Source organism: Hyla sarda, chromosome 5 (assembly GCF_029499605.1).
Source record: "Hyla sarda isolate aHylSar1 chromosome 5, aHylSar1.hap1, whole genome shotgun sequence".
Classification (NCBI taxonomy): domain Eukaryota; kingdom Metazoa; phylum Chordata; class Amphibia; order Anura; family Hylidae; genus Hyla; species Hyla sarda.
The window spans coordinates 46,472,760-46,486,128 of NC_079193.1; the positions used below are offsets into that span (position 1 = coordinate 46,472,760).

Here is a 13,369-nt window from a genome sequence, read left to right on the forward strand (position 1 = left end):
TTCGGTATTACCTCTCTTTTCTTCATTTCGTCAGTGCGATTCCTTTTTTGTCCTTACGGAAAGTCGTCGGAAGGGACAACCTGCTTCCAAGGCCACCACTTCTCGGTGGATTCGGTCCACCATTTCAGAAGCCTATCGCTGTAGGGGGAAGATTCCTCCCTTCAGGGTTGTGGCTCATTCTACCAGTTTCTGTTGGGGCATCCTGGGCTCTCCAGAACAAGCTTCGCAGATTGCAAGGCGGCTACTTGGTCGTCTTTGCACACTTTCTCGAGGTTCTACCGGGTTCATTCCTTCGCATCGGCTGATACTAGTCTGGGCCGTAAACTGCTGCAGGCGGCAGTGGAACAGCCGTCTGCCTGACTTATCTGCCCACCCAAGGGACGGCTTTGGTACGTCCCACGGTCTGTGTCCCCCAATGGAGCTGATAGAGAAAAGGAGATTTTTTTATCACTTACCTTAAAATCTGTTTCTTGAAGGATCCATTGGGGGACACAGCTCCCGCCCCTTTTGGGTTTCTCTTTGGTTCTCTGTCCGAGGGTGTGTTCAGTTATATATTTTCTTCTGGTTCTCAGTTCTGACAGTTCATGTTGCTCTGGTACTAAAACTGATTAGCTCAGGGCCTGGAGGCGGGTATATCCTGCTGGGAGGAGCCGACTTCTTTGTTGCCATAGTGTCATACTTCCTAGAGAAAGCAGCATACACCCACGGTCTGTGTCCCCCAATGGATCCTTCGAGAAAGAGATTTCCCCCCCTAGTATATATGGTATACTTTGCATTGTTGGTTGCAAGCGGTCCAGATTCTCTAGCCTCCTGTGATCAGCTGCTTTCACTAGGGAAAGCAACTTCCAGAAAAAGCCTAACCCCCTGTAGTATCCACCAAATGGCTATTCATATAACGCATACACCAGCCAGGTATAACACAATAGGTCTCCGTTTTGACTTTCAGGAAGAAAGCCCCCTCTATGATGTCCATATATGACTAATAAGGCATATAGACAAGGGGAAATTTTCACCACTTCTTTCAACAGAAGTTGAAATATGTAAACTTTGGTTACAGATCTTTATGTACTCACGTGAAATCATGCAACTTTTTGCTTTTCTCCTGATCAGCAAGCTTTAATTTTTCATGCTCCACCTTCAGTCTTTCTTGCTCAAGCATCATCTTCTGGTTTTGGCTGCAAGAATCAAAAACATAATTATAAATGGAGAAAAGGAACAGAGTGTTTTGCTGTACCCAAACCTTCTAATATATAGTGATTACATTACTGAAAATAAAAGGTATAGTATAATAAGTATAATAATATAATAAGAAATGTTGACCCCTATCCATGTCTTAAATGTACGAACAGCAATCCTTAAAGTCACCTAAACTGTCTGGCAAGGTTTTGTTTTCTACCAATATATGTACTTTTTATCTCAATGTGAACTTTACATTAAAATGTCATAACTGAGAGCCCTGGAGAGAGGTTTTGCTACATCACACACTGCACTTTGGTCGATGAGAATGAATGACTTACTCTTGGAGATCGGTGATGACCTTCTCCTTAGCATCAATCTCATCCCTCAGACTGCTCAGCTGCTTATGATGAGTTTCCCGATGACTTTGAATCTGTTGCTCCACAGCGTGCTAAAAAAAAATAAAAATAAATAAATAAATAAATAAAAAATTAAAAAACACCACATGACATTTTAGAATATGTTTAAAATCTATTATACATTTAATTTAGCCTCTTCTTTGCCTGCCCAACCATAATAAGAGTCCTAACGAACCCTGTGGTTCTGCAAGGAGGCGCCTAAGGCCATCTTTGAAACCCACAGAGCCCCCAGGGTTCTTCTGAACTGAACAGACAAACTTGAGATAAATTGTGACTTTTTAGCCAGACTCCTTCATACATGTGAACTTTATGCAGTGTAGAACCTGTATGCTGCACTCTAATTGGCTGTATATTCACTGTGTGTGAGGAGAACTGAGCATGCCTGACCACAAGAGGAAACAGCCTACATGGCATATTCCATGGCAACAAGCAAAAAATTACATTCAAATATCAACCTACAAATCTAATAAGTCATATTACTAAAAAGCACATACCTTAACTTCATTGGCAGTCTGTACTTTATTTAAGTGCTCCTTCTCCATTTCATGAACTTTTTCTAAAATAAATATACAATAAAAATTATGAACCATAAAAATCAATAATCCATTAATGATTTAGCCTGAAAGACTATTTATAAGGGATTGTTTAACATGACAGAAATTGTCTTAAATTTTGGTGAGGTGGGGGGGGGGGGGGCATATGTTTTCCTGTGTAACTTAATTTATTTAAAACATTTTTGCAGCTGAATATAGAGAAGTTTTTATTGTTATTTTGTTTTTAATACAGTCCCCATTTCAGATTAAATAATCTGTTTAATTCTTCAGTATATTATGTGACAAGGAAAGAATAACTATGCATCCGGAAAGTCTTCTGACACTTTCACTTTTCTCAATTTTGTTGCGGCCTTGTGCTAAAATAAAAAAGCTGAATGGGGCAAAGTACAGAGATATTCTTAATAAAAAATTATTTTTTTTTACCATAATGCTTTGGACCTTAGACTGGGCCAAAGCTTCACCTTTCAACATGACAATGGGGTGAATTTACCATTGTTTTACCCTGGTTTTGTGGTGCACAGTTTGCCTCAGATGCTGTTTAGACTTTATATTGTGACTTTTGCTTTAGAAGGTTCTTCCAAATGAACATTCTCGTATCGTGGAAAATCTATACCAGCCCTGACTTGGCTTACAAAACCAACTGCACACAGAGTTATTAAAAAGTCGCACATTTTGTGGCATGGGATAAAAAGTTGCACAAAATTAATGGGGTAAAAAGAAGTGTGCCTACACCAATCTTTATGAATTCCCCCCAATGGCCCCAAGCACACAGCAGCGAATTAGTGATACATTTGTGAATGTCCTTCACTGACTTGAGCACAAATGAACATCTCTGGAGAGGGCTTGAAAGAATCTTTAGAGAATCATGGCAAAAAAAAATTCCAAATCCAGGTGTGTAAACCTTGTGGCCTTATCCCCAAGAAGACTGGGGGCTGTAAGCGCTGCCAAAGGGGCTTCAACTAAATACTGAGTAAAGGGACTGAAAACCTATGTCACTGTAGTATTTAACTTTTTTCTGTTCAAAAAATTTACAAAGATTTGTAATATTCTGTTTTCAATTTGTCATTATGGGGTATTGAGTAGAGAAGAGCGAACTTACAGTAATTCGATTCGTCATGAACTTCTCGGCTCGGCAGTTGCTGACTTTAGCCTGCATAAATTAGTTCAGCTTTCAGGTGCTCCGGTTGGCTGGAAAAAGTGGATACAGTCCAAGGAGAGAGTCTCCAGCCCACCGGAGCACCTGAAAGCTGCAGGCTAAAGACCGCAACTGCCGAGCCAAGAAGTTTGTGACGAATCGAATCACTGAGTTCCCTCATCTCTAGTATTGAGTGCAGAATGATGAGGAAAAAATGTATTTTTTTTTTTTTTGCAAAAGGCCGCATCAAAAGACTTTCCAAATGCATGGTAATAGGTGCAAGTTTCCATTTTAATTCTATGTAGTGTATGCTCTATATAATGTATTTTTATCCTAAATTTAAATTGCTGATTACAAAAAAAAAAGTGTAGTACTATTATAATACTAATGTATTCACATTATTTTCTATGTCACTCTTACACAAACCTCTACTAAGGCATTGTTTCCCAACTAGTGTGCCTCCAGCTGTTGCAAAACTAAAACTCCCAGAATGCTCGGACAGCCTTCGGCTGTCCTGGCATGCTGGAAGCTGAAGTTTTGCCACAGCTAGAGGCACACTGGTTGGGAAATACTGTACGAAGGATACACTCCCTGTGCCAGTGCAGCAGGATTTCTGTACAGCCAGCACTGGGGTCCTTTCTAGGTTTCCAGGGCTGACAGAGCTAGAATCCAATCAGGTCACTTAAGAAACCCAGTGAGCTAATTGGATTGGGGAGTCCCCCTCAACCTTGTTGTTACAGACGGCAGGAATTTAAAGGGTTATACGAACAGGACATGAGTTTCTGCTATTTACGGCTGTGCCCATGAGAATGTGTAAGAGCTGGAGCTGAACTTCAGTTCTTAGGGAAGGAGCAGCCGCAAAGCCAAAATGTCACCGCAAACAGACGATAACCATTCAAAGACAGTGGGTCGTATTAAAGAGTTAAAGCTAATGCAAACCTAATAGATAGAAAGTAGACTGACCATTATATTTGGATTGCAGCCAGTACGAGCAGTCATACATGCTAGGACAATTACATCACAAGGAATATTGTTTGTCTTGTGGTTTGTCCCCCTGTTCCCTTTCCTTCCCCCCTGCATATTTGTATGTTCATTGTCTGGTTGCCTTAGTGGTAAGCTTTTACTTTATCTAATGGATTAGCCTTACGGTATTTGATTTTCTTTAATTTCACTTGTGAGGGATTGGTTCTCTTTAGCCTTATTCCTGCTAATTGATTTTGTTGTAGTTTATGGTGTCTACATATTCCTGCTGACTAGAGATGAGCAAACTTAGCATAAATTAGTTCAGCTTTCAGGTGCTCCGGTGGGCTGGAAAAGGTGGATACAGTCCTACGAGACTCTTTCCTAGGAATGTATCCAACTTTTCCAGCCCACCGGAGCACCTGAAAGCTGAACTAATTTATGCAGGATAAGTCATCAACTGCCGAGCCGAGAAGTTCGTGACCAATCGAATTTACTGTAAGTTCGCTCATCTCTACTGCTGACATTCTTTCGCTTTATTCTATTACTGTATATTCTGGTTTACCAAATATACCTTAATAAAAATTTACAGTAGAAAAAAAATAACAGCTGAACAAAGACAAAGTGCTACTTTCTTGGAAAATGTGTGTATATTTCTACACTGAAATAATCATTGCAAGACTACCAAGAAAGTGCACATTTCTGCAGGGTCGTGTTCACGAGCAGCAGAACTTTTCAGCAGGGGATCTACCCACAAATCCATGCAGTGAATGCCACCCATGTTACATTGACAGAGGTGAAAATCTGTAACAGATTTTCAAGAGAATGTGCATACTGCTTATCTGGAAAAAAATTAAGTCCACAAAAAGGAAAAGATTCAGAAAATCTCATCCACTTACCTGCTACTGAAACACTGTGGATTTTACATGCGCAAACCCACAGGTAAAAATCTGCATAATTTCTGCCCTGTATGAATTTACATTTACAAATACCATATCCGCTACGAATTTGCTGTTGTGGAAATGATGCTGTTAAATCAATATAAATAAACACGTCGTTGTGAATGTACACTTAGGGTTTTCTGTTCACGATTCTAAGCAAATACATTTTCATCCTTAGGGTATTTGTTTACATGTACTATATATGCTGCAGATTTTATCACTGACTTAGAATAACATCTACAGCATATACCGTATGTGTTAACATACCCTTTTGATGTTCACTGAAATAATATTTGATAAAGCATCTGCATAACTACAAATCCTAGTTGCCAAGTCACACAGCACTATGTAAGGCTGCTCATTGTGACGTGTTAAGGATCGACTTCTATTTTTATCCTTTTTTTGGACACAATCATCTTGACTCAAAAAGCTTCAGACTGCATAAGAAATTCACATTATTCAGCTGATCAGTACAAACACAGATTTATGTCATTTATCATGATGGCTCCCTGTCACCCCTCCCAGTTTATATGAACTACTAAGTAAGCTTTCTAGAATATCTGGTCTGTGTTGATGGTAATGACTTCTACAGAATGATTATGAAGAACAACACAGTAAGATGCCCCACCCTGTGCCCGCAGCTTGACAAGCTCCTCATTCAGAGAATCTACAGACTCCTCCATTTGCCTTTTCTTCTGCTCTAGGTTCTGAACATATTCTGTCAGCGACTTGATCTTTGCTTCATGCTTTAAAAGGGAGACAAAGATAAAGATGTTAGTCATTGTAAAATCATTCCCAAACCACCACTGAATGGCAGAGTTTGTACTATTAATCAAACACACACACACACCTTTTCCTTTGGCTGGTCACCCCAAGATGAGCGGATAACTGGCAAGTGAAGAAAGGGCTAATATCTTCAAAAAACAGCACTACTACCTTATATACTCTAGTATAAGCAGAGTTTTTCAGCACGATTTTTCGTGCAGAAAACGCCCCCCTCGGCTTATACTCGAGTGAACTCTCCACCTGTCAATCCCTTCATCAGTGGTCTTCAACCTGTGGACCTCCAGATGGTGCAAAACTACAACTCCCAGCATGCTGTTGTGGTTTTGAAACCTCTGGAGGTCCGCAGGTTGAAGACCACTGCGGCCTTCGTCGTCATCCAGCCCCCCCCCCCCCCCCCCCCCCCTTGTTTTGTACTCCCCTGCCCTCGGCAGGACATTAGGGTGAGCTGGTCCAGGCCATCTATGCTGCAGGGACCGTCCGGTGGGGATGGTTAGTCGTTGCGGGCTGTCCATTTTCCTCGAGGGGGGGGGGGGGGGGCGCTTCTCCTCGCTTCGGCCCCAGCGTAGTGACGTTGCCTTGATGACGACGCACAGGGACATTGCGCATGAACGTCCCTGTGCGTTGTTGTCAAGGCAACATCACTACTCCGGGGCCGAAGCGCGAGAAGAATTTTTGTAAAATTTCATGATTTTTTGCATTGTAAAAAAAAAAACTACAAATGATATCGGCTTACTTTTACTATGTACATGAAGGACAACTTGTGACAAAAAAACAATGTCAGAATTATCGTGATTGGCAAAACGTTACCAGAGTTATTCTCTAATAAAGACAGACATCCCCGATTTCAAAAAACAGGCCTGGTCTTTCAGGGGCGTACAGGTTTATTTGCATTGGTCCTTAAGGGGTTAAGTGTATTTTGTTGGAGCATTAGTATATTATTATTGTAACATCTGCAGGGCAGGCTAGGGGAGAGGGGGTTCATGGCCCCTCCCCAAGTTGTTGTGCTGAGCTCACTCTTGAGCTCTTTTTAATTGATTTTAGAGGTTGTGTGTCCTTTTGTATTACATGTGGTTAACATAATAAAGATGTGATTTATTTATCATACTATCTGGGTGTGCACTTTATACAGTAGATTCCTTTTTTCTGTGTTACCAATTGTGTGCCTTTTGCTGTTAGTAGCACCCTTACCTAGATTATATATAGGTTGAGCCCTCTCTTTTTGCCTTTTTCACAAGTATTTCCCACCCTAGGCTTATAGTCAAGTCAATAACTTTTCCTGGGTTTTTGGGGTGAAATTAGGGGCCTCGGCTTATATTCGGGTCGGCTTATACTCGAGTATATACGTTAAGTTGTTTGTGGTATTACAACTTGACTACATTACCCTTAAAAGGAGATCTGCATCCCTAGACATTTATCCCCTATCCGCATATGTGTAATAGTGGGCGGTCCGAACGCAGGGACCCTCCGCAATCTCCTGTAGGGGCCTCGGCTCTCCCGTGCAGGAGGTGGGTCAGCCACAGCATTACTCCATGGCCAACACACCCCATTCATGTATCTCTATGGGAGAGGCGGAGATGTAGCGTCTCCCACAGAGCTGTGTGGAGGGGGCGTGTCTGTCGACCTCAGAGAGGTAGACAACACGTACATTAGCCGCGCAGAGCTGTGGCAATGCCAGGCCACCATAGAGGAGATCGCGGGGGCCCCATCCTGCAGATGGGGATAAGTGTCTAAGACTGCAGTACTCCTTTAATGGAACGGAGCTGCAAAACCACACAAAACCTGAAAACAGGAGCGGTGCTGTATTTTGAAGGAAGAAATCAGCTCTATTATTCTAATGCTGGAGGTCAACAGAGCAAGTGCGCAGGCTAAGCATTTCAAGCATTGCTGAGAGGAAACAGATGGCGCAACACTCAGCTGCGCACTTGCACCATTCATTTTAATGATTTTTGAGGTTTCAGCATCTGGCTCCTAACCAATCAAAACTTTAAATAGGTGATTTTTATTTATTTATGTTTTACCCTTTAATATATTCTCACAGAAAAATCTCCAGAGCAAAAAGACTTCCTCCCCTCTTCTCTTTTAGCAATGCCTTTTTTGTACTTGCACCATACAACAGAAAGCCTCAGGCATTCACATTCCATGGGGTGTATAGTTGTTACAGACATCACACAGGTGAGGCTGGAAGGATTTACCTGGGAGATCCGAAGCTGGCATGCAGCAAGTTCCTTCTCATTCTCCTCCATTTTCTTGTTGCTCTCGGTCTGAGTGCCCTCCAGCTGTTTGCAGCGTTTTACCATGGTCTTCACTTCAGACTTCATTTTACTAATGTACAGTCTGGCAACTGTGAACTCCTCATCGATCATACCACTCACTTCAGGTTGCTGTTGTGAAAGGAGATACGAGTTATTGTTTTGTGTGTAAATTCCCACCTTCAACGTAACCACCACTATGGCACACCAATGCAGATATTTTTTAACACAGATGGCAATATAGCTAGCAGAAAGAAACAGCGGGACCTGCCAACTATTAAACACTAATGGAAGTATGCTGATCTGTTCTGCTTTGGTACAGGGGTATCAGCAGGAGCCCATTTTCCTCTATCCCCTGTTGGCTGACAATTATCTAAAGCAGTGTTTCCCAACCAGGGTGCCTCCAGTTGTTGCAAAACTACAACTCCCAGCATGCCCGGACAGCCTTTGGCTGTCCGGGCATGCTAGTAGTTGTAGTTTTGCAACATCTGTAGGAACCCTGGTTGGGAAACACTGATCTAAAGCATAAGGGCAGTATACTATAGAAAGGCAGACATTACTTTCCACTTTTCCTTTAACAAATAAGCAGTCTTTTAAAATGAAATGACTGGCGATAGAGAAGCCAAATAAAACCAGCTTCTGACACACAAAGCACTCCAAAGATCAAACATTTCCAAGATCTACAAGCAGCAATAGCTGCAGACTGTCTGGGTTAGGAGATCTGAGAGACAGTAGAAACACATTGCTTTAAGTGTGGCTGTATTAATATATTTGTTGTATACAAAGAGCAACTAGGTCTGCATTATTAATGGCAACTAAATATATTCATGAAGAGCAAACAATGTCAAAAGTGGACAAATTACCTTTGAATCGTTGTTTCCTACTGCTATGCCAATCTCCGCCAGATCCTTTAGTAAAGAGGTCATCATCTCTGTGGCCCTTTTCTTCTGATGGTTAGTCATCTCTTTCAGTTTCTGGAGTTCAGAGTCTAAACTGGACAAAATTACCTATAAAAAAAAAAAATTATAAAATTTCCACAATGAAATTTGTGAGGATATTAAAAGACGTTCCAACAGAATACTACAAATTAATAGTCCACTAACATCTTTAAACAAACCGACCAAAATGTAATATGATTAACTAAACTCAATGCCAAGGATGTATGAAATCTCATGTATCTAAAGGGGTTATCCAGAATTAGGAAAACTTTCTTTCTTCCAAAAACACTGCCACACCTGTCCTGAGGTTTGGCGTGGTATTACAACTCTGCCCCAAACACTTCAAACAAACAGAGCCGCAATATCCAACATAAACTAAAAGACAAGAATGACCCTTTTTGTGGAAGTAAGCAGCTAGGTTTCTGTCCAATTCCACATAACCCATTGCGTAGAACTTTGTGTCTATTAAAGTGCAGAATTATAGAAAGCACAAAATCTTAGGTGCAACATTTGGGGCATAGCATTAGTTTCAAGTTAGGCAACAGTGTAAAATGTTTACATCCAATTCTGGGGGCGGGGGAGACATTTGCTAAGATTTTTAGTCTTGTTTTGGAGATTTTGTAAAGATGTGTGTATGTGGTCACATACGTGATTGTCGCATGTATGATCTCTGCACACATTGGGGGACATTTATTATTGTATGTACACTGGTTTTCTGTTCTATTTTGTTGCACTGTTTTTTGTACAGTTTTTTTTTTATTGCGTTTTTTTTCTGCGCATTTTTTGCTAGAGCATTTCAAATAGTTTTCTATGTTATGGGGTTTGCTGAATACTTTTTTTGCAGTGGATAGTGAGTTATATGCGGCTTTTCATTAGCCTAGCACTAATTTTCATCAACGAGGACACACAGAAAGGAGTCAGTTGATCGACTACTTTGAGGTACCCTGCAGGGTATTCTAATTTTGCGCAAAATTTATCATCCACCATGCGCACGTATGATACGTTTTGAACAGTGCAAAGTATAGCTCATTAAAATAAGAGGTGTTGTGCCTCACTTTTCACAATGTGCCTCGTGTTTATTTTTTGAGAATTGTAATACGATATTTCATTATTCAGGTTCTGTGTACGTCAAAAGGTGAACTTCAGTTTAAATGATCTTTTCATACATCAGATACACCTGAGCACGTACAATATATATATATATATATATATATATATATATATATATATATATAAATACTAATTTAGTCCTACAGTAAACAAATGTTACATGGATATAGTGCAAGGCATTGCAGAAGTTTTCTATGGCAAAATGTCCCCTAAGGATACAGCTACAGAGCTGATGCAAAGGGAGAAATTACTGTATGCGTGAAAAATCGGAAACATCATTCAAATCCCATACACACAGCATTCTGTGGGTAAATCTTAACCATTGCAAGGTAACAGATGCCAAGCCTGCTGACATTTTTACCTATGCAGCCTCAGTGACAAAATACCTTTATTCATAAAAGTGATGAAGAATGTGTGAAAAGTGACTGTGCACTTGGGACAATTCTTGCTTATTACAAGGGTCAAATGAAACAAATCGCAGAATGCCCCTTAGTGATCATCTGTTAGCTGTCTGTAGGTGTTCTTTTTCCTGCAGTGCCACCATGAGGAACATGAGGCATTACACTGTACCCATTCAAACCGGTTGTTGGTGTAACACAATAGGATGGGTCCAGAGCAAAAAAGATACTGTTTGTAACCACTCTGCCCAAGAGATCAGGACCCAAAACACAGGATTCCCCTCTATGTCTAAACTGTACAACAATTTTGAGGATCCCAGCATTACAAATAACATTTTAAAAGACTTTTACTGCACAGACACCCTTTGTGCCTCACCGATTTCTGGTTGAGCTCTTCACTTAGACTCTCGTACTCCTTAGCTTTGTCCTCCACCTCTTGTGACTTCTGATCATAATTGACAGCCAGTTCCTCCAAGGCTTGTAGCACTTCTTTCACTTCCTCTTTGGAAGCATCGTTTTCGGCCTGTAGACGATTTAACTCTGCTTGCATATTATCCTGGTCCCGTCTTGTGGAAGCCAAAAGCTGAAAATTTGACAAAATACATTAAAGAGAAGAGACCACTATATATGTGTACTTATTAAACAATAAACTGATACCTTTTCTTGATAATATATATTTCTCAATCTTTCATTTTTTCATCTAATTTTTGTACATTGTTATATGGTCAGCCATCTTACATGAACTGCAAAAAGATGACCTCCTAACTCCTACAGGGGTTGTTCCAGGAATGAACTGCAACATGTGCAAAGAGGAGGAAGGAGGTGAGCTGTGATCATCATCTATAGCGAATGGCGGATCCTCTGCTATTTTTGCTAAAACGTTTTTTTTTTTGTAAGCAGCTGAAGAGTCAAACTGGTGGTGCCGAGTTGCAGTAGCGCCTATTCCCCCCTTGCTTTGAATGATGGACATACAGGGTTGAAAGAGTCCTGTACATTAGGCAGGGACGAGACATGATGCTAAGGCTCAGCACCAGCAGTTTAACTCTTCCGCTGCAAAAAAAAAAAATGGCAATTTTATACCTTTACACACTGCAGCTCTGTACCTATTATGGAGCTGACAGATTCCCTTTAACCTTAGTGGTCAGAATAAAAACAAAAAGGACCAGATTTGAAGACAAAAAGTAGGTGATTTGCCCATAGCAACCTATTCTTATATTGATTGCTCCAATCCAATCAGAGCTCAACTTTCATTTTACCAGATCCCTGTAAGATATGAAAGCTGAGCTGTGATTAGTTGCTATAGGCAAAGAAAATTTTGGTTAATGTAATGGAGCCATTACACTCTGGTGTGTTTATAACATACCTCTTCTTGATCCAACATCTGCTGTTTTAATTTCTCTACCAACTGACTCTGCTGATTGATCTCTTCATCCTGATAAAAAAAAAAACATAAATAAGTTGGGGGAAAAAGGAGATTTTTTTTTAACACTTACCGTAAAATCTTTCTTGAAGGATCCATTGGGGGACAGACAGTGGGTGTATCTTGCTGTCTCTAGCAGGTGAGACACTATGGTGATAAAAAAAAAAAGTCAGCTCCTCCCAGCAGGATATACCCGCCTTCAGGCTCTGAGCTAGTCAGTTTAAGTTCCAGAGCAATAGGAGGAGACCAATAGGTCAAGGAAAAACCCCAAAATGTCCGAGAACCAGAAAAAGAAACATAACTGAACACACCCTCAGACAGAGAACCAAGGAAAAAAAAAAAAAAAAGGGCGGGAGCTGTGTCCCCCAATGGATCCTTCGAGAAAGAGATTTTACGGTAAGTGTTAAAAAATCTCCTTTTCTCTATCGGCTCCATTGGGGGACACAGACAGTAGGACGTACCAAAGCTGTCCCTTGGGTGGGCAGATAAATAATCAGGCAGATGGCTGTTCCACTGCCGCCTGCAGCAGTCTACGGCCCAGACTAGCATCAGCCGATGCGAAAGTATGAACCCGGTAAAACCTCGAGAAAGTGTGCAAAGACGACCAGGTAGCTGCCTTGCAAATCTGTGAGGCCGAGGCTCTATTCTGGAGAGCCCAGGATACCCCAACAGAACGTGTGGAATGAGCACAACCCTGAAAGGAGGAATCTTCGCCTTACAGCGATAGGCTTCCGAAATGGCGGACCCAATCCACCTAGAAATGGTGGCCTTGGAAGCAGGTCGTCCCTTGCGACGACCTTCGGTAAGGACGAAAAAGGAATCACACTGACAAAACGAAGAAGTGATGGAGAGATAAGACCGAACAGCCCGAACCACGTCCAGCTTGTGCAGTAAGCGCTCCCTAGGATGAGAAGGAGCCGGGCAAAATGACGGGAGGACAATATCCTCATTGAGATGAAAGGCCGAGACCACCTTAGGTAAAAAGGAAGGGTCTGGCCAGAAAACAACCTTGTCCTGGTGGATCACCAGAAACTGAGAATGGCAGTAAAGAGCTGCCAATTCAGACACCCTCCGGATGGAGGTGATGGCCACCAGAAACGCCACTTTCCAAGAAAGGAGGCGGAGAGACACCTCTCTAAGGGGCTCAAAGGGTGCACCCTGGAGGGCACTCAGAACCAAATTCAAGTCCCAAGGAGGAGAGGGAGACTGATAAGGAGGAACAGCGTGCGCCACTCCTTGCAGGAAGGTCCGGACATGAGGATTAGAAGCCAGGGGCCGCTGGA

At 41.6% G+C, this 13,369-nt stretch overlaps 1 protein-coding gene across 1 annotated transcript in view; it reads right to left on the reverse strand.

The window, feature by feature from the left end:
* KIF5B (kinesin family member 5B) overlaps window positions 1–13,369 on the reverse strand; it is a 94,080-nt gene that overhangs the window by 15,876 nt on the left and 64,835 nt on the right. Inside the window, exons 14-21 of the mRNA XM_056522959.1 lie at window positions 12,030–12,098; window positions 11,043–11,249; window positions 9,084–9,227; window positions 8,164–8,352; window positions 5,814–5,931; window positions 2,090–2,151; window positions 1,518–1,627; window positions 1,074–1,175 (exon numbers count right to left, since the gene is read on the reverse strand). Coding sequence (XP_056378934.1) covers window positions 1,074–1,175; window positions 1,518–1,627; window positions 2,090–2,151; window positions 5,814–5,931; window positions 8,164–8,352; window positions 9,084–9,227; window positions 11,043–11,249; window positions 12,030–12,098 — 1,001 coding nt within the window. The remainder of the gene's footprint in view (window positions 1–1,073; window positions 1,176–1,517; window positions 1,628–2,089; window positions 2,152–5,813; window positions 5,932–8,163; window positions 8,353–9,083; window positions 9,228–11,042; window positions 11,250–12,029; window positions 12,099–13,369) is intronic.